This window comes from Lynx rufus, unplaced genomic scaffold, assembly GCF_022079265.1.
Source record: "Lynx rufus isolate CCGP_SWC_20201006 ecotype Redwood Valley unplaced genomic scaffold, mLynRuf1.p SCAF_2, whole genome shotgun sequence".
Taxonomy (NCBI): domain Eukaryota; kingdom Metazoa; phylum Chordata; class Mammalia; order Carnivora; family Felidae; genus Lynx; species Lynx rufus.
In genome coordinates this window covers 4,435,130-4,454,111 of record NW_025814834.1, presented here as the reverse complement: position 1 = coordinate 4,454,111, position 18,982 = coordinate 4,435,130, and the positions used below count along the sequence as shown (strand labels likewise).

The 18,982-nt window shown below is 48.0% G+C and overlaps 1 protein-coding gene across 1 annotated transcript in view; it reads right to left on the bottom strand.

The window, feature by feature from the left end:
- Positions 1–5,081: 5,081 nt before the first annotated feature.
- Positions 5,082–18,982, bottom strand: part of IQCA1 (IQ motif containing with AAA domain 1) — a 153,879-nt gene continuing 139,978 nt past the window's right edge. Inside the window, exons 17-19 of the mRNA XM_047085902.1 lie at positions 17,232–17,409; positions 10,632–10,870; positions 5,082–5,204 (exon numbers count right to left, since the gene is read on the bottom strand). Coding sequence (XP_046941858.1) covers positions 5,082–5,204; positions 10,632–10,870; positions 17,232–17,409 — 540 coding nt within the window. The remainder of the gene's footprint in view (positions 5,205–10,631; positions 10,871–17,231; positions 17,410–18,982) is intronic.

Sequence of the window (18,982 nt, the reverse complement as noted above, 5' to 3'; positions counted from 1 at the left end):
AAAACAAAGAGTGGGGCACTCCTCCCGGCAGGCGGAGGAACTGGGTTAGTTGTTTGGGGTCAGAAGACGGTGATTTGACAGCAAACTGGACGTGGAGGAGGCCACAGTGCCTCCCCCCGACCCCCGACCCCCGACTCCTGGGCTCCCTTTCCCTCCCCAAAGCCCACTGGGACAGGTGTATTCCGGAGCAGCTGCGAGGCCATCAACCCTTACCGAGAGCCCCTGTGCCAAGGCCCCTCAACACACTGCCTTCGGTAATGACACGGGCCCCAAGCGCAGCCGTTCAGAAGAGCCACAGAATCCGACAGTCCTGCCACTTCAGGGAGTCTCGATTCTCCATCCGAGAAGGGTCCCCGCAGGGGTGAAGCCAGGCAGAGGCCAGCCTGGTCCCAGGGACTCGGTTACACACACCCGCTGCGCCATCTGGCTTCGCACATTCGTCCTATGACCATTTTATGAATGTCTCCTCCCCGACCCGACTGCGGAGCAGCTCGCTCTGTACCCCCGTGTCGTACCCAGAAGGCGCTCGATACAAGACTTGGAAGATGAGCAAAGAAACCCTGTGCTGCCGCGGCTGTGAATTCTAATGAGATGAATCATTCCAGGACCGTGCATAAAGGAATGATTCTAATGGAGGGGTTTCGGGGGCTTGGAGACACCGTTTTGGGCCAAGGGCCTTAAGGTTTTCCAAATCTCACTGCTTAGGTCGCTGCTAGCTTGGCTCAAGCCCACTGCCTCTTATTTTCCTCTGCCGTCGTTAACATCACCCCGTGCATCTCCGGAAGTCTTGACTTTCAAGGACATAGGAAGCCACTTCTCTCAGACATTTGTGTCCCCTAGTCTCATTAGTGGCTGAAACTAAGTGTCGCTCTTGTGAAACAGCCCTGTGACACCTACCACAAGTATTGCCTTTTTGTTACATGTGGACCTATGCTTAGGAAGAGATTTCACATGGCGTTAGGGTGTTCTAAACCTGTCGTTTTAAATGGAGGTGCCTGCGTAAGCCCCGGTGGTCTCGGGAACACCTTTTAATCATAGAGTTTTGTTTTTTTTTTCCCAATGTTTTTTTTTTATTTATTTATTTATTTATTTTTGGGACAGAGAGAGACAGAGCATGAACGGGGGAGGTGCAGAGAGAGAGGGAGACACAGAATCGGAAACAGGCTCCAGGCTCTGAGCCATCAGCTCCGAGCCTGACGCGGGGCTCGAACTCACGGACCGCGAGATCGTGACCTGGCTGAAGTCGGACGCTTAACCGACTGCGCCACCCAGGCGCCCCGGGAACACCTTTTAAGAAACGCCATGTCATCACACACGGGTTCTGAACCCGAAACCTTCTCATTCCTCAGGGCAGGCCAAGTGCAGAGCCACCAAGAGCTTTAATTCCACTTTAATCAGATTCCATTCCATAGAACACTCTCTTAATGAGGGTTAATGACATTAATTACTGTCCCCTTCACTTAAGAACATGCTCAAGAGGAGCTAAATGCCACATAATGGCCCAGGAATAGCTCAGGCCCCAGCAGAACTCCCGAGAAGAATCTACTGCCCTTCTTTCCGCCAGCCCCCTCTGCCCTCCACCCCACACATCTCCTTATTTTCCCTTCCTCACGTCATTCCTCCTGTGTCCGTGTCAGAAGCACACGGAACGCAAATGGGCATTCTCCTGCAGGACAGGTATGCTGGGCACCTCTTCTGAGGGGAACCCAGCAAGAGCTACTCAGATGAAAATGCGCAGGTAATTTGACCTGCTGACGTCCCTTCTAAAATTTTATCTCACAGAATTTTCCCCCCATACAGGCCCACCAAGATGGATGTATGAAGGTATTCATTGCGGCATTGATGGAACACAAAAGACTGGATGTAATCTAAATGTGTGTCAAAGACTGGGTATGCTGTAAAATAAATAATTATGCTATCTATCTCATCAATTTTTTTAACGTTTTTAAAATTTATTTTTGAGAGACAGAGCACGAGTCGGGGAGGGGCAGAGAGCGAGGGAGACACAGAATCCAAAGCAGGCTCCAGGCTCCGAGCTGTCAGCATAGAACCTGACGCGGGGCTCGAACTCACGAACTGCGAGATCATGACCTGAGCTGAAGTCAGACGCTTAACCGACTGAGCCACCCAGGTGCCCTTATCTATCTGTCAATCAATCATCTATCTATCTATCTATCTATCATCTGTCTATCTATCTATCTGGATTACACTATATCCAAAAAGTGGGGCATTATGTAGCTGATATAAAATGAGGCCAATCTATGTGTGCTGATATAAAACAATACCCCAGGTATTGAAAAGAGCAATGAGAAAAATATATGTCTGATATGTAGTCATTTGTGTAAAGAAAGTGTGTAAAATTGTGTAAAAAATATCTATGTGTGAGTATACGTGCCTGTCTCCATGCATTTCCTGCCACACACCCAAAGCAGGAGGGCTCCTGGAATTGGGAGGGACATACAAGGGGTCTGCTCGTGCAGAGCAGAGGGCATCTGTGAGTGGGGCAAAGCTCGCTGGGGGTGAAGGGGAGGAAGCGTCGTAGCTCTCAAGGAACCAGGAGGTAGAGCTGGTTGAGTCAAGCCACGGGGAACTCAAGTGAAAATCTAGCACCTTGAAAGATGGGAGGCCATAGTTTGGGAGAAGATGGTGTGACCCGGAGAGATCACGTCTCCGTGTGAACGTGCTGTGGGAAAGAGCAGGAGACACCGAGGACGGAAGTTAGGTCATCCTTACCAATCACTCTAAAGCTGGGCTGTTCAATACATTAGTCACACTGGCTACATGAAGCCATTTAAATTAACAGTGGGGTAAAAAATCCAGTTCCTCAATTGGACCAGCCACATTTCAAGTGCTTAATAGCCATGTGTGACTATCGGCCACTCCTGTAGGTGAGCACAGACCTCAACCACCATTTTGATCGCTGCGGGAAGTTCTATTGGATGGGGGCTTCTGCCGTTCAATTATTGTTTTGGTGTTTTTTTTTAAAGTTTATTTATTTATTTTGAGAGAGAGAGAGAGAGAGAGAGACAGAGAGGATGTGCAGGAGGAGCCGAGAGAGGAGAGAGAGAATCCCAAGCAGGCTCTACGCTGTCAGTGCAGAGCCCAACCCGAGCTCAAACTCAAGAACCCTGAGATCATGACCTGAGCCAAGATCGAGAGTCAGATGCTTAACTGACTGTGCCACCCAGGTGCCCCCAAATTGTTGTTTATTAAGCTTTACCAACACAGATTTTATGAGTTATGACCAAGTGCGCTTGTCATGAAGAGAAGACCAAGTTCCATGGTACTGTCTACTTGTAACATTTCAATAATGTTTATTTCTTTACAGCCCTCGTGATTTTCATTTCTTTACAATCCCGATCCCATTCTTTGGTAATGGGCATCAAGTTCTAGAGCCTTGAAGTCTCTTCTTGAGTCACAGCCAAGGGTCAGTTTCCCATGTGACGTGATAGGAAGGGTCTTGGTGCAACCACTCAGGACACGTGGAAGTTGAACTGCTCCTGGAGTGAGGTTGGGTGGGGAATCTGCCCAACTCTCCGGCCACTTTGGGCTTTGGCCAGACACAGGCTGATGCGGGTAGTGGGGAGCAGGCCCACAGTCTGCAGAAACTGGGGTTCCTTCAGGAAGAGGAGGCAAGTCTGTGGCAGGCCAGTTGGAAAGCTGGGGGTGTTGATGCGCACAGACCGGGAAGCTGCCTTTCTGTGTGTGCAGGGGACGTCCCCAGCACACGGGCCCATGGCCACCTCTCTCTGTCCTACTTTGTGCCCGTCTCCTGTGCAGACACAGGCTGAGGGGGTTGTGCTGGGGGCCGGAAGACACCCAGAAAGCACACGTGGTCTTAGGCATTGAAAAGCTAACTTACCAGGAATCTGAGAAAACCCAGAGAGCCAGCTTGGTCTATAGGGAGGGAGATTCTACAGCTTTCTCTGGCGGGACCAGAACCATCGGATAGGATATTCTGAAGTTTCAGATTAAATTCCTTTCAAGTCTGCTTCCTCTGATGGCGTTCTCACCACAACTCTGAGGTGAGTTACTTACTGTCTTCCACCAAATCACCTTTCATATTAAAAAAAAATTTAAACTTATATCTTGATCCTTATTTTTCTATTTTTTTCAAAGTTAGAGAGAGAGAAAGAGAGAGAGTACATGTGCAAGCAGGGGAAGGGCAGAGAGGGAGGGAGAGAGAATCCCAAGCAGACTCCACACTGTCAGCACGGAGGCAGAGCTGGATGTGGGGCCGAACTCACAAACCATGAAATCATGACCTGAGCCAGAGCCAAAAGTCAGATGCTTAACCGACTGAGCCACTCGGGTGGCCTTAGTCTTGTTCTCATTTAGCATTTCTTCCTTCTTCATTCAGGCTTCCTCTTCTCCACATTGACCCAATGTTCCCACAGTGCTATTCTGCCGCCATTGGCCTGCCCAAATTCCCGTGCTTCCCAAGAGCAGCAGGCTGGGAGTGGAGAACTTTGGTCCCATTGTCCCAGATGTCCGCTGTGTGACCCTGGGCCCTAGTTTCCCCACCTTCAAAGTCAGAAGATGAAACTTGTGAATTTTAAACATCGTTTTTTGTCTTTTTTAGCTTCAGCCACCAAATTACTGAGTCAGTTCAAAGAAAATGGTTTTTATTCAATTATGTAAAATACATTAATAGAGCAAAGACTTAATATATCAAAATATGTGCAAGATAATATGCGGTATATACGGATTAATAGAAAGCTGGAGTGCTGGTGACAGACTCAAGGTACCTACTAGTTTGTCAAATCAGTGGATTTTCTAAATATCACATTTTAGTTTTGGTGACTGGTATTGATGAGCTGGAAAGATTGTGGAGTGTGTAATGAGTGTATTTCGGTTATATAGAAGCTTTACGTAGATTAAGAGACAGTTACAAGCTCTAGAAACAATTGCTATGGACGTTGAACTTGTACAGCCTGCAAAGATCGGAGTGAACGCAGGGGCGGACGAACTCGCGGCGTTGGCCTGGGTCTTCTTCAGACAGGCGATGGTGAACCTTTTCCCTGGCAAGCCAGGACCACCTCCATCCCTGAGACACTCGAGGATGGTTCCTCAGAAAGGCATTACTTTTTCGTCCTCTCCTTTTTTCCTTTCTTTTCCTTCTTTTCTCCTTTCCCCTTTTTAGTGATCCCTCCTGTTAGTGCCAAGGCTCGCTTTTTACCCATAGGGGTTTTGGCATACCAGTCCTGAAATAAAACAGATTTATAGGCAAATATCAAAATGACACTCATGCACCGAAATATTCTTTTTTTTAAAGTTTATTCATTTTGAGAGAGAGTGTGAATGAGGGAGGGGCAGAGAGAGAGGGAGTGAGAGAATCCCAAGTGGGTTCCGAGCTGTCAGAGCAAAGCCCCACGCGGGGCTTGAACCCACAAACTGTGAGATCAGGACCTGAGCCGAACCCAAGAGTTGGGTGCTCAAATGACTGACTCCCCCCCCCCCCCCCGGGCCCCAGGTGCCTCCCAGGGGAATATTCTTCAAAACAGAGAAAAACTTGCTAAGAAGGAAGGGGCAAGCAGCCGTTAAACTTTGGGCATTTAATGTATATTTAATACAAATTCTTTCTCAGTGGGTTTTCCAACCTGTCTTTTAACTTCCACCTCAAGGAGTTAACGGTTTCAGAGAATCACAGACCAAATCTGACTAGCAGCCCTTCCCAATTAGTCTCCTATCTTTCTGGGGAATCTTACCCTATCCTGAGGGCATGGGCTTTCTTGGTCATGTGAATGGCCCTCCATGGTTCACACATGGCCACCAGAAGCTAGACTGCTGGCTACGCGGGGGCCACGGGGAGGCCACATAGACACGCCAAGGGGGACTGTTGAAAACATGGCAGAAATACTGGAGCCAACGTGCCAACAAAGCGTCTTGTGGTTACAACTGGTCCTGAGAATGCATTTTCTCAACGTTCACTTTTCATTTGAAAGCTAAGAAACATTTTAGTTCATAAACTTTATAGTAGTAATAGTATTTCACTGAGTGACTATCTTACAAGTGGTTTCTCAATTCTCCTATTAATGGACACATAAGTGGTTTCCAACTTTTTGTGAGGAATGATGTTGACATGCACAATTTTTACGTATCTCCTTGTAAACTTATGAGAAAACTCTGGAGAATATCCAGAGAAGTAGGCTTCCTGGGATGGTAGGGCACGAGCATCTTCAATTTTACTGAATATTTCTAAATTGTTCCCTGGAGTGGCTGTGAGGGGGAAGATAGCTCAGTCTTTGTAAGTCTTAATGTGTCTTTATTCCTTCCTGTCTCCTGGGTGCTAGTTTAGTTGGGGATATATGTTGGGCCTACAGTTACTGTTCCTCAGCACTTTGCAGAAATGATCGTACCGTCTTCTGGTAGGGATTGCTGTTAAAGAGACGCCTGGCCTCTCCATTGTTGGCTTTTTATAGGCAACCCAGCATCTTTGAAGACTGGCTTATTGTCTTGTTCTTAGGTTCACAATAATGTATGTGAGTGTGGATTCATTTTTATTTGTCCTGCCAGTCACTTGGAGTTTGTTTTTAACCTAAGAATTCATGTCTTTAATTCAAGAAAATTTTCAGCAAGTATTTCTTTAAATCATTATTCCTCTGGTATTTCTTTTATTCTCTTCCTCCAGAACTTCTGTTAGCTTGGGTGTCAATATCTTCAAGGTTCTTATTGCAGTTTATAGATTTTTATCTTTATGTTTTTCTGTGCTGCTTCCGGAGGGAGCATCCTCCAATCCATGAATGTGTTCTTTGACCATGTCTAGTCTAGAGTTCATACCCCTCTTACTTTTTTTTGGCCATTTAAGTTATATATTTTTAATTTTTTTCAAAGACTTCTATTTTTAAGTAATCTCTACACCCAATATGGGGCTTGAACCCACAACCCCAAGATCAAGACTCACACGCTGCACTGACTGAGCCAGACAGGCAGCCCTCTATTTTTTGTATCTAAGCTTTCTTTTTGTGATTTTTTCCCCCCATTATTATCTCTTATTCCATTTCTGCCTGTCTCTGTTTCAAAACTTTGTGTACATCTCTAATGGAAATGAGGCCTTCATTTATTATTTTGAACACCTGAATTGTATTAATTTAAACTCTTTGTCAGGTTGCACTAGATTTCCTCAAATGTTTTGGAATTTTTATTTTCAGGTTCATTTTGAGTAGGAGGCTCTGTTTTGGTTGTATTCGTTGTATCTCCCTTATTTCTCCCTCTCTCACAGTGCTTCTACACAATTCTGTGAAGCCAAAATCCGGAAGCACGTCTTATAATGACGCTCCTCGGTGACGTCGACATACCACAGACCCGGAGAAAGGAGCAGCAGGTATAGTCTCTTTTCGTTTCCTAGCCCTGATTTTTCTCTATGCTGCTTGCCTTGTCTGTGTGTTTGAGATTTATCTTTGTTTCTGTCTGGCACTTGGGGATTTTTCTCATCTTTCTTTTAGCTTTGGCTCTGTTTTCCATGTAAGGTGAGGTGGCCACGTATGTCAGGTGATGAACTCCTACTAATTTATTTACATACAGTATTGGGGCGTCTGGGTGGTTCAGCCGGTTAAGAATCTGACTCTTGATTTTGGGTCAGCGTTCATGAGATGAAGCCCGGTGTCGGGCTCTGTGCTGACAGCGTGGAACCTGCTTGGGATTCTCACTCTCCCCCTCTCTCTCTCTGCCCTTCCCCAGCTTGATCTCTCTCTCCCTCTCTCTCTTCCCCCACCCTTGCTTGTGTGCTCTCTCTCTCTCTCAGAATAAATAAATAAACTTTATAAAAAAAGAATATGGTCTTTGTCTTTGGCCTATGGTTTGAATTTCAGCTCTGCTCCTTTTTAGCTATGTGACTAGAAGCAAATCATTTTGGCTCTTTTTTTTTTTCTGCTGTAGCAAATTACCACAAACTTAGTGATGTAAAACTAACCATTTATTATCTTTCGGTCTTAAAGGTCAGAAGTCCAAAATGGGTCTCACTGGGCTAAAATCTAGGTGTCTGCAGGCTGCGTTCCTTTCTGGAACACCAGGGGGAATCTATTCCCTTTCCCAAGACCACCTGCTGTCTTGGCTCGTGGCCCCTCCTTCATCTTCAAACTGGCACCGCGGGGCTACTTGGAGTTCCAACGGATCCCTCCCAGGCTGCTGACTTTCTTGTTCTCTCTTCTGATTGCTTCTTCCACTTTTTATGATTACACTGGACTCACCAGTAGAAGTTAGGATAATCTGTTTTAGGTTCAGCAGATTAATAACTTTACTCCATCTGCAACCTTAGCTCCCCTTTGCCGTGTAACCTATTGACAGGTTCTAGGGACTCAGATGTAGACGTCATTGCCGGGGGCACTATTCTGCTACCACAGAATGACTCTGTGACTCTATGACTCTCTATGACTCAATTTCCTCATTTGAAAACTGGAGGGATTATGAGGTCTAAATGAGTTAACAGAGTGCCTGGTACATAAGTAGTCACAAGTATTAGCTAACATTATTAGGATTATTACTAATATGTTTTTAAAGATTGTTTATTTTGAGAGAGACAGAGATAGTGCGAGTGGGGGAGGGGCAGAGCGAGACGGAAAGAGAGAGACTCCCAAGCAGGCTCTGCACTGTCAGCACAGAGCCCAATGCAGGACTTGAACCCACAAACCGTGAGATCATGACCTGAAACGAAATCAAGAGCCAGATGCTGAACCGGCTGAGCCACCCAGGTACCCCTAACGTTATTAGGATTAGTACCATTATGATCCTTAAATATTTTTTCCATCGTGTCCACGGGGTAGGGTATGATGTGTTTGGAGAATCGCCAAGACCCTAGTCTGACATGTCAGAAGCACGGTTAGGTCAAATTTCTCAGGGCAGAAATGATGGACTTGATCACCAGCAGCTACAGCCACAGCATCACGTTATTCAGCACTGTGACAGCGCCTGTCCATTTATCCATCTGTTCAATAAATTTGCCACTAAACGATTTCATTGGGCCTCTAGTTGGGGCCTGGCACTGTCTCAAGCTCTCGAGCTATTGATAAGAAGCAGAAATTGAAGGGGCGAGGGGGCTAGTAGTAATGGTGGTAAAAAATGATTTCGTTTCCTCAAAAAAAATGAATAAAGTGATCAGATATGCCAAGAATGGAAGTGAAAAGCATGTATATTCTCATCCAGGTTATACAATGGTGGCGTACCCTTCTCTTGAATAAGTGTGATCACTTACAGTTACTGGACCTCAGGCACCTGTGACAGAAAAACATCTACAAATCACTTTGGACGGTTAAAAAGCCAGCTAAGAGAAAGCATAGGTTCTGCTACCCTAAACCCAGCTCCTCAGAACAAGGAGGAAGGTGATTATTTCAGAAGGGCAAATAGAAATTGGGGGTTTCAGAAGAGAACACGACGTATCACGTGCAGAGGATAAATATTTGCAATTAATTCTAACAAGGTGAAAACAGTTAACAAGAGCCTTGGTTCAAATCCTTGGCAGGAATTCCAGCTTGGAGTTGGAAATATTTCTTTTCAGTTTTGCAAACTATAGCTGCCAAATCTGGCCTGCTGCATGATTTTGGAATAAAGTTTTATTAGAACGCAGCCATGCCCATTCATTTACATACTGTGTGTGAACGCTTTTGTACCGTGATACAGGATTGAATACTTGTGACAGACACTGCAGGGCTCTCAAAGCTTAAAATATTTGCTATCTGGCCCTTTATAGAAACGTTTACCAATCCCCGCGCTGGATCATTATTTTGGCGATCAGTATTGTGACTATTTTCTACCTTGGACTGAAACGTTAGTGGCAAAGCAGGAGGGAATCATGGTTTTCAGAGTTGGTGGACAACTATTATATTGCCAAGGGAAGTTTTCCTAATCTCAAGCAGGCTTCCAGACACAATAAGGCTTACGCGAGAATTCTGATTCTTTTTCCGATGATTGCAGGGCCAATGTTGCGGTGGGTATAATCGTACGGATATAATTTCCCTCTCTTGTTTTCCCAGTTGGCCAAGGAAACTGCCTCCCGGTCCAGAAAGTGGACACAACTATATTCACTTTGATTAGGAGTGTGAGGTGTGCCCGTTGGCCTGGGCACCCAGGACTCTAATGTTGACTTGCTTGCATAAGGCACAGAGCTCTCCACAACTTCCTTTCCTCCTGTAAAGCAGGGATTTGGAAGAGCTGGTTCTCAGTTTCCTCCAGATCTAAAAAATGCTATGAATGTCACAGAATGGGATAAAATATGGGCTATAACCAGCATGGGCTTGAGATGCACCATTTAGGGAATAGTATTCTCTATGCACAACTTGTTCCGTTACATGAAATACAACGGGCGCGACACATGTACGCGTGGATGTGTGTGTATGCCTGAGAGTGTGTGTGCGTGTGTGCGAGTGTGTGTGTGTATATTTAAATCCAGTGGTTTTGAAGCTGCTATTCAATTCTGCAATTCGGCTGTTAGTTTATAAGATCATAGACCACATTTTTTCCTAAAATCGGGAAGACACATGTTCACGGGCAAGACTGGAAAGAATGTGTGATCGAAACATTTCGAGTTTCCAAATTTCATTGTGTATGACACATTCATGAAACTCAGGAACCAGAGGGAGGAGGTCATGTGACAGGTGTTTGTGGCTAAGACAGGGCCACATGGGCGTTCCATTTACCTTAAAGCTCTCTTCTTCCTCCTGGTACACCGGGCTCATCCTGGTTAGCGCTGCCATGAACTCCGCCGCCACAAGTGGTTTGTAATTTTGCCGGTGGATTCTGCGGTCCGTGAGCACGCCTTTAACCACCTGGACTATGTGTCCTTGGGTGAAGCCATCGGTGACCTTCGCCAGGCAACTAATATTCAAGGCATTAGTAATGATGCCTCCATTGCGTTGAATGATCTGTTTCCACAGAACTGTGGCGTCCAAGATGGCGGAAAAGACACAGAGAACCAGGGTCACCACAGAGAAAGCAGGATTTTCTAGTTCTTGGTACAAAGTGGCATCTCACCAAGAAAGGGATGCACAGGAGGAACACTTCATTTTATTTGTAATTCAAATGAGCAGGAAGCCATATAGCTAAATACTTTTTTTCCCTCCGAGTGATTTGCAACCATAAGACATACATATTGATGGCCCTGAGGTCCTAGATCCGCAAGACAAGGAAAAATTAAACCACATTCAGTATAGTTTTAGTGTGGTACCTTCCAAGATGTTCAAGATCTTCCAGAATTGGAAATTCAGATAAGGGTATATATGAGATCTCTGCTCATCGGAATATTACATTTTCCAAAGTGTTTGAATGAGTAGGAGCTTGACCTTTTTAAAAATTTTTTTAGTTACGAAGGCTTTGTACATTATTTTTATATGTGGAATTGGAATGCAGATTCCAATCTCCATTCGTCACCAGTGGGTTCAGTTCCCTCAGGGTGCAGTTTGACCTGTATTCTCTCCCCCAACCCCAACAGCTGTAAATGGGCAGAGGTTGACTGAAATCTCCCCGGTGGGTGCCCGGTTGTTCTCCGGGTTAGTGTAACCTGGGGAAATAGAGAGATTTCACTTAGAACATAGGGACGGTGTGAAAATGAGTTATGAAATTACTCAACTTTAGATATAGACTGGACTCCCACACAGCATTTCAAATATTGTAACACTTAGAGCACTATATCCTTTCCACATTAGCTGTACCCAATGAGGAAAGGTGACGCATTGCTAAGACCACGTGTCTCAGAAAGACTCTCAGTGCTGGAAAGATCTGGTCAAATGCGTCCCAAGCATTGTGACCTCTTTGAAGAATACTTGAAACAGTTTTTTAAAAAAATGACCAATATTGGGTCCCCGGGTGGCTCAGTCGGTTAAGTGTCCAACTTTGGCTCAGGTCATGATCTCATGGTTCATTGGTTTGAGCCCCGTGTCAGGCTCTGTGCGGACAGCTCAGACTCTGGGGCCTGCTTGGGATTCTGTGTCTCCCTCTCTCTCTGCCCCTCCCTTACTCACGCTCTGTCTCTCTCTAAGATAAACATTAAAAAATGGAAAAAAATAACCATTGTTATATAATCTGAGCACTGTCAGGTCTGGTAAATGACTAGCTCATCCAAATACATTGATCCAAAAACACTTGATAAAATGAAAAAGTCTAATTACTGTCCAGGAATAGAATGATCTTCAGCGTATCTATGAGTCACATCATAGAGTCAGACTTTGGGTCATGAGTCCTTTTAACAATCCAACTCCACCGTCCTCTTTGGTGGCGAGGCGGGGGGGGGGGGTCGTCTTTGGCCTTGGCGTCAGCTGAGTTGTTGGAAGGGGTGCATGTCCCCCTGGGGTCTTCAGTGTCTCCCAACTGTGCCAGGTTGGGTGTCATGGGCCATACGGGCCACCAGGTTGACCTAAAGCAACATCCAACCCTCTGGATCTACTCTCCTGCCTCCGTGGTGGGTTTGTTTGGGCTCTAATCCATCTCTGCTCACCTGTAAAATGGGAGTAGATTTATATCTCAGGCTGCTGTGAAAAATACATACAAGAATTTAGACAAAGCACTGTTGTAATATATGGTGGGCACTTTATTTTCTGTAGCTGTATTGCTGTTGTTGTTGTAATTATAACTATAATTATTATTTGTCATTCCATTTTGTACCAAAGTTTCCTAATGCTCATTAAAACATCAATTATAAAAGATAGCATGAAATAAATACAGAACATGTCAAAGAATGTTTATGTAAAACAGATCATAGCAGGTGAGGATTACCCTTAGCTAGATATAACTGAGGAAATGTTAGAAATCAGAAGATACAACCCATAGGAAAAATAAGAACGATGACCAGATGGCAGCATCCCTTGGGATCTAGTGTGTCCCCTGTCAAGATTTATTAGAACATCGAAAAAAGGTGCGAACAGGTCGGGACGGTGACTCTGGAAGCTGAGGAGAGGGCATGCTTTATGCAGAGTCACGGGATAGAGCCCCTAAAGCTGAGGACCCAGTAGGTACCCCAGACTGGAAACTCAGACAGCTTCAGACTTGTGCACCCGGGCAAACTTCTTACCCGTGGCATGGAGTGGACCAGTCAGTAAGCAGTCGGTAAACGCAGAGGGTCTAGGATCCCAGAAACCAAACCCAGCTCTCATCCCTGCCACCCTGCTAGGCTATGACGGTCACAGCCTATCAACACGAGGGGCCTCTCCAAGTAAAGATTCTTCACAAACGGAGCAAACAACTACAATTACTCTGGTCCATTAAGTACACGTGAACACACGATTGACTCTTTAAAATGTATGATACTTGATATTTATGTAGCGTTTTGGTCAAGGTACTCCCAAATTCACAAATCGTTGATTTCCCCCCGATGCTCACCATTTGTTAATGGAGGCACAGTAAGGGGACTCGGGAAGCAGTCACAGCTACGGCAGGACATAGCCACAGCCTTCACAGGAGCCAGAGAATGGGAAGGAAAGAGGATCAGTTTGACTTCTCATATTGGATGGACTAGACTTGCCTTTAAAAGAACGGCTTCCACTGCTGTTACAGAGCCACCAGCTGTGGGGCTAAGAGGGGAGTCAGATGCAGAGTAAGTCACAACCTGAGGGGCTCACTGAGATGGGAACCCCACAGGGAGCACCGCAGCCACAGCTGCCGAGTATCTGGCCCAGCAGGTGCAGGCAGAGAGGACAAGAACACAACAGACACGGGGCTGGCCGTGGGTGTGGTGATGGGGGGGGCAGACCAGTGGAGGAGCTCACTGAGGGCCACTGAGGTGCTCCCACACTGAGGTGCTCCCCAGACCGAGTGCCATATTTGCCTTCCTTCTCCTGGATGTGAAAGGCTCCTCGCTTCTTCAGATGAATCAACATCCTCTCTCCCTTCTTTAGGCTGAAAAGAATCTGGTCTCTGAATCCCCTTCTCTTTTTCTGACGTTCCACACGGATTCTACCCTGGCTCCCAACTGCGTGCCTGGGATGATGTAGTGTCTTAAAATTCATTGTTTATTTTGTGGTTTTACAAAAGCACAGGAAGGGATAATATGATTTGGATGAGCTTCTGGCCTCTGAAGACTAGACTGCGAGAAAAATCGGAAGACGTGGACTGGACTCATCTGACTAGACACTGGGTCTGGGGTGGGGGCCTGTGATGAATTGGGATATTAGTGAAACAGATCCCTGGGAAGAGAGGCCAGAGAAGAAGGCATTAGGAACGTGGGGAGAGGAGGCCCAGAGGGAATTCTGGGGACTAGTCAAGGCATTAATCAACCTTGCTGGTGGATTTTCTTTACAGACATTTAGAAGGAAACAGCTTGATTTGGAGAAAGAAGGTAGATACTGAATTCTACTTGGTAAACATTAAGGACTGTGTTTCCTCAAGCTGGCCCACCCTTCCCTCCCCAACCCTGCCTCGAGGGATCTGAGAAGCAGGATCATGAATGTTCCCGAACACCTTCCACGCTCTGCTGCTGGTAGAGAGACGGCCAAACAGAGGCCCAAGTTATAGATTTGCAGTCCACGCTTCATGGGCTGGAAGAGACCACTTTTTGATCACTGCAAAGACAGGAACAGTCTTTCTTTAAGATGGATGCCCCAGCCACTGGGGCTATGAAAACTTCAAGGTCACCAGAGGAAATGCCGGACAGCATTTATGATGTCAGCAAGAATGGCGGCCTGAACAAATCACCCACCATGGGAGAAATATGTGAGAAGCATGTGGTTTAGTGGACAGAGCCCCGGGCCTGAGAAAAGTCCTGCACGCAAGGTTATCATCTGCCCACAGGTGAGGGGATGCTTTCTCCTTCCTCCCCTGTGATGCCGCCACGGGGAGATTCAGGTTGGAAACTGCAATGTGATCTGTGTCCTAACACATGCCCGGCGTTCCATCAAAAAAACCCCCACAACTGTCCTTGTTAATAACACCAACAGCTTCATTTTTAAAGGGCCTATGGTTTTGTCAAACAGTAGAAACTATTCAATCCGAAGTCAAGAATAATGCTCTGGTGCCTTAAAATTAATAACACCCTACCTTATTCCATTCAGATGCCTTAAGATATATACCTACCATCCAAAAGTCTGTGGAATTGGGAGAGGAGATCTGACCAACCAGAATGAGAGCGGGAAAGTTCCGAGAAGGCCAGGAGGATGGGACGCTCTGCGCTGACTCACGTGCTGCTGGCACCGACCCCATTGTGTGAGTCTTTCCAGGCAGGGCCACGCATCCCTGTGCGCTTGAACTTCACTGGGGCCATGGGAGTCATCCTGGCCGATGCGACACGAGTGAAACGACAGCTGGCCCTTCTGGGCCCCGTCCCTAAAATCTCCTGTGAGATACTCTCTAGTGTCTTCTCTGTTTTCCTTTTGTGCTAGCTGAACACGAAGGTCCCCATGGAGGGCCTGGCGGCTCTAGAAGATGGAGATGCCACTAAAATGATGAAGAAAGAACCGAGACCAAAGTCCTCCTGTACTTTGTGCATAACATTGATGTGTGAAGCCAGGATCCCAGTTTATCAAGATAGAAATGAATGCAAAGGGCACATGGAGTGGTTGAGAAGCTGGAAGTTTATACTGTGTGGGGGCTAGAAGGTCGTCCTTTAGCAGGTAACATGGGCCGGGAGCTTAAGACCAACCGGAAAGGCCCGCAGAGCCCCTGTGTTTTGGGGATGCTATTGTGACTGGGGAAGGACGAATGGAAACCAGGTTTGACCTGGTCCTTTCCATTACTTCTCTTGACGTTTAACTGTTACCATATAGCTGCTGCCTCATCCCCACTACTACTCCACTGGGAGCAATTTCCTGCACATTCCATCACCATCACCATCACCACTGAAAGTGCCCATGTGCCCACATTCTTGTCCATTCCATCACCACCACCACCTCTATACCAAATCTACGACCGTGCCCATCACTGCCACCACCATGAGGGGTAAAGATGACCCCTCAACGGGCCACACTGCATTATTCACACCCTTGTATAGTCCACTGCCCTTGAATCTGGGCTGGCCTGGGACTTCCTCTTGACCGGTAGAGTCTGGTGAAAGCGATCGTGTGTGACTTCTGAGGCTGAGTCACGAGAATCCTTCCAGCTTCTGTCAGAACCTCTGGAAACGTTTGCTCTCAGGACACTCTCTCTTGGGACCCAGCCACTGTGCTGTGCAAAGCCACACGGAAAGGCCAGGTGTATACCCTATCTGGTTGGCAGCCCCCGCTGTGCTCCCGGTCAACAGCCAGCATCGGCCCCAGTCACAGGAGTGAACGGCCATAGCTGTCCAGCCCAGTTGAGTCTTCAGATGAAGTCCAAACTGACACCTGGCTGCAACATCCCGACATACTTGAAGGAGAACCTTATGGCTGACCCCGTGAGCCCTCTGAACCATGGGATGGAATGATCTGTTGTCTTAAGCCACTAGGGCGGTTTGTTACACAGCAGTAGATAACAGAAAATACCAGCACTCCCACCATGGCCACTTGCCGCCCAGTCCTGTACTCCTTCTCCATAACCACGGCCACCATCTTTGTTCCCTTCGTGCCCAGCACCACCCATGCTCTCGCGGGAGATGGGACGGTGCTGTGTGTTCTGCCGTCCCCTCAGATAAGGGTCACGACAGTCCTGGAGACTAAACGGTCCTCTTTACAGATGAAACAGTGGGGGCTCAGGAGGTCAACTGAGCCGTCAAGGTCACCAGGCCATCTGGTGGCAGAGCTGGGACCCAGAACCGGGTCTCCTCAGAACTCGTATCCCGTGGCCCTTTACGGTTTCCCTGCACTGCCTCCGGGGACACTTGTTTCGCGTTATTCCCATTTAGAAATATATCTCAATACAAATAGATCTTGAATTTGTCTATTCAAGAGGAAAAAACTGGAAAAGCTCTTGTTAACGTCAATGGTTATTACAAGTAAGTCAACAGGCTCTTGGGCTAATACTTTGAGCCTGGAAAACTTAACAAAAATCAATCTGTGGAAAGAATAATGCTCTCTGAGAAAGACGCCATCACTGTGGGTCCAAGACGACTGGTGTTCATCTACCTGTTGAAAGAAAAGTTAGCACCCGCAAGGACTTCTGTCCCCTTCGGGACCCAAAATAAGTATCCCTGTCCAGTTTCCTTTTGTCTTGGGTAAAAAGGACGAAGTTAACAACAGAAGAGACATGCACGTCTTGCCCTCGTGACCGGGCGGTTTGTATCTACGGCCCAGGCTCTGTGGGCGTCCCAGGGCCCCTCAAGGGGCACCCACCTTCCGGTCAGGCCCCCACCCTGGCCCCGCCCCAGTCACGGTGCCCGGGAAGGGGCTGGAGGTACTTGCCGAATCTGGAAGCATAGTCTGGTCTGGGAACCAAAATAATTTTTTGGTAAACTTTGCAGAAGGATTGAAGTTCCGCATCAAAAGGCCGCTGTGTGGTCCCCACGATCAGAATCCTGTCATCCGGTTTCAGGAGTCTCAGGATTTTTGGAAGCTGTTTTTTCAGGCGTTTAGGTTCCATCTGGGAGAAGGGGAGAGAGGGGGAAATGAGGCCACGCGCAGAGACAGAATCCGGGACGGGAGGACACTCACTCTCGGAAGCATCGCGGCAAGCGTGGGTCACGGCGGCCTCAAGGCCCCGATTACACGATGCTCCGAGTTGGTCCTGAGCCCAGGCCGTGATGCTTTTCCTGGCCTGGGTGGTTTGAATCCAGACCCTTCCTTTCCTCCACATCTGGCATTGGGACTTGGAAAGGGGGCAGGAAGGAAGCACCTGACCGATTTTTCTAGCCCCTTGACCCCCAGAATGGGACGCAGGGCCGATGTGCAAACGGAAGGAAGCTGGCTGGTGCCGGGACTCCCGGCGGTGACGCGCGTCCCTCCGAGTGGTTCTGAGGGTGAACCCGAGACCGCCTTCACCGGCGGCCCTGACAGTGAGCCACCGCAGGTCTGGATCTCACGTCTGAAAGACACCTGGTTACAGAAGAGTGTGAAACTTCTCTGAAGCAGTTTGGAAAGGGTTTGAACCTGTATCATTTTAGTAAAGTCCCAGCAGTAATGAGGGAGAGGAGCAGGACGCGAGGTACCCCAGGGAGGAGGACTTCAGCTGTGGGGGTCAGATTTGGCCACGTCGCCATGGCAACGCACCGGCTTTCAATCAGCCCCCACCGCACAGCCACACGAGGAGGGAGGAGGAGGACGATGCTTGGGGTGATGGAGACAGCGTCCACGGGGGAGCCCCGGGCACGGTCTCGGCCACTTTCGCTCTCCCTTGGCGAGGGGTGACGGAGCCAATGAGACCCTGAAAGCTGAGTGGGAGCGAAAGAAGCCCCCACGTGGCTTTCCTGGAGCAGAGCAGATCCCAGCTCTCGCTGGGAACACCCAGCAGAGAGCGGTCCTGTGCGTCTCTGCGTGTCCCTGTGCAGCCCAGCCCAGAGACAGCCCTGCAGACAGGGAGGGCCGGTAACACCTGGGGGGAGAGCAGGTGTCTGATAAATCCCGCTCTCAGGAATGAAGGTGAACGGCAGGGTATTGGAGCCACAGCTGGCTGAGAGCGTTGGGTATGGTTTGCGGGGCCTCTGGGACAGGGACAATCATGTGCTATGGTGCCCTGCTCTCCAGGAGGCTCTTGGTGGGCCCGGCAGAGCTGGGAGTCAGGGACGGGCCCACCATCTGCTGTGCACAGGGGAGGGGGAGTTAGGTGCGACCGAGTGCCGTGGAGGGCAGGGGTGCCCAGAAGAGAGGGGTGGGAGAGGAGTCCTTCCGGGCAAGGGCAAGGGGCTCCCTGGGGGGCGCTGCACAGGGTTCTTCTGAAGCCCAGGGGTGTCCTCTGTGTGTCGTGGGGCTGTTGGCCGTGCAGTGCCCACAGCGGTGGTTGCTTTTGGTAGTGAGAAGGCCAGGTTCCATGTCTGGACTGACAAGGTGCAGGAGGGAGACAGTGGGAAAAGGCAGGAGCCTAGAAGCCACGGGGCCATTAGGAGGAAAGACTGGTAGGAAGTTGCGTGAACTTGGGAGCTCTGGTCCCAACCAGGCTTGAGACTCGAGGCCTCCGTTGGTGTCCAAGGACAAGGCAGGGAGCTGGTCTTCTCCAACAT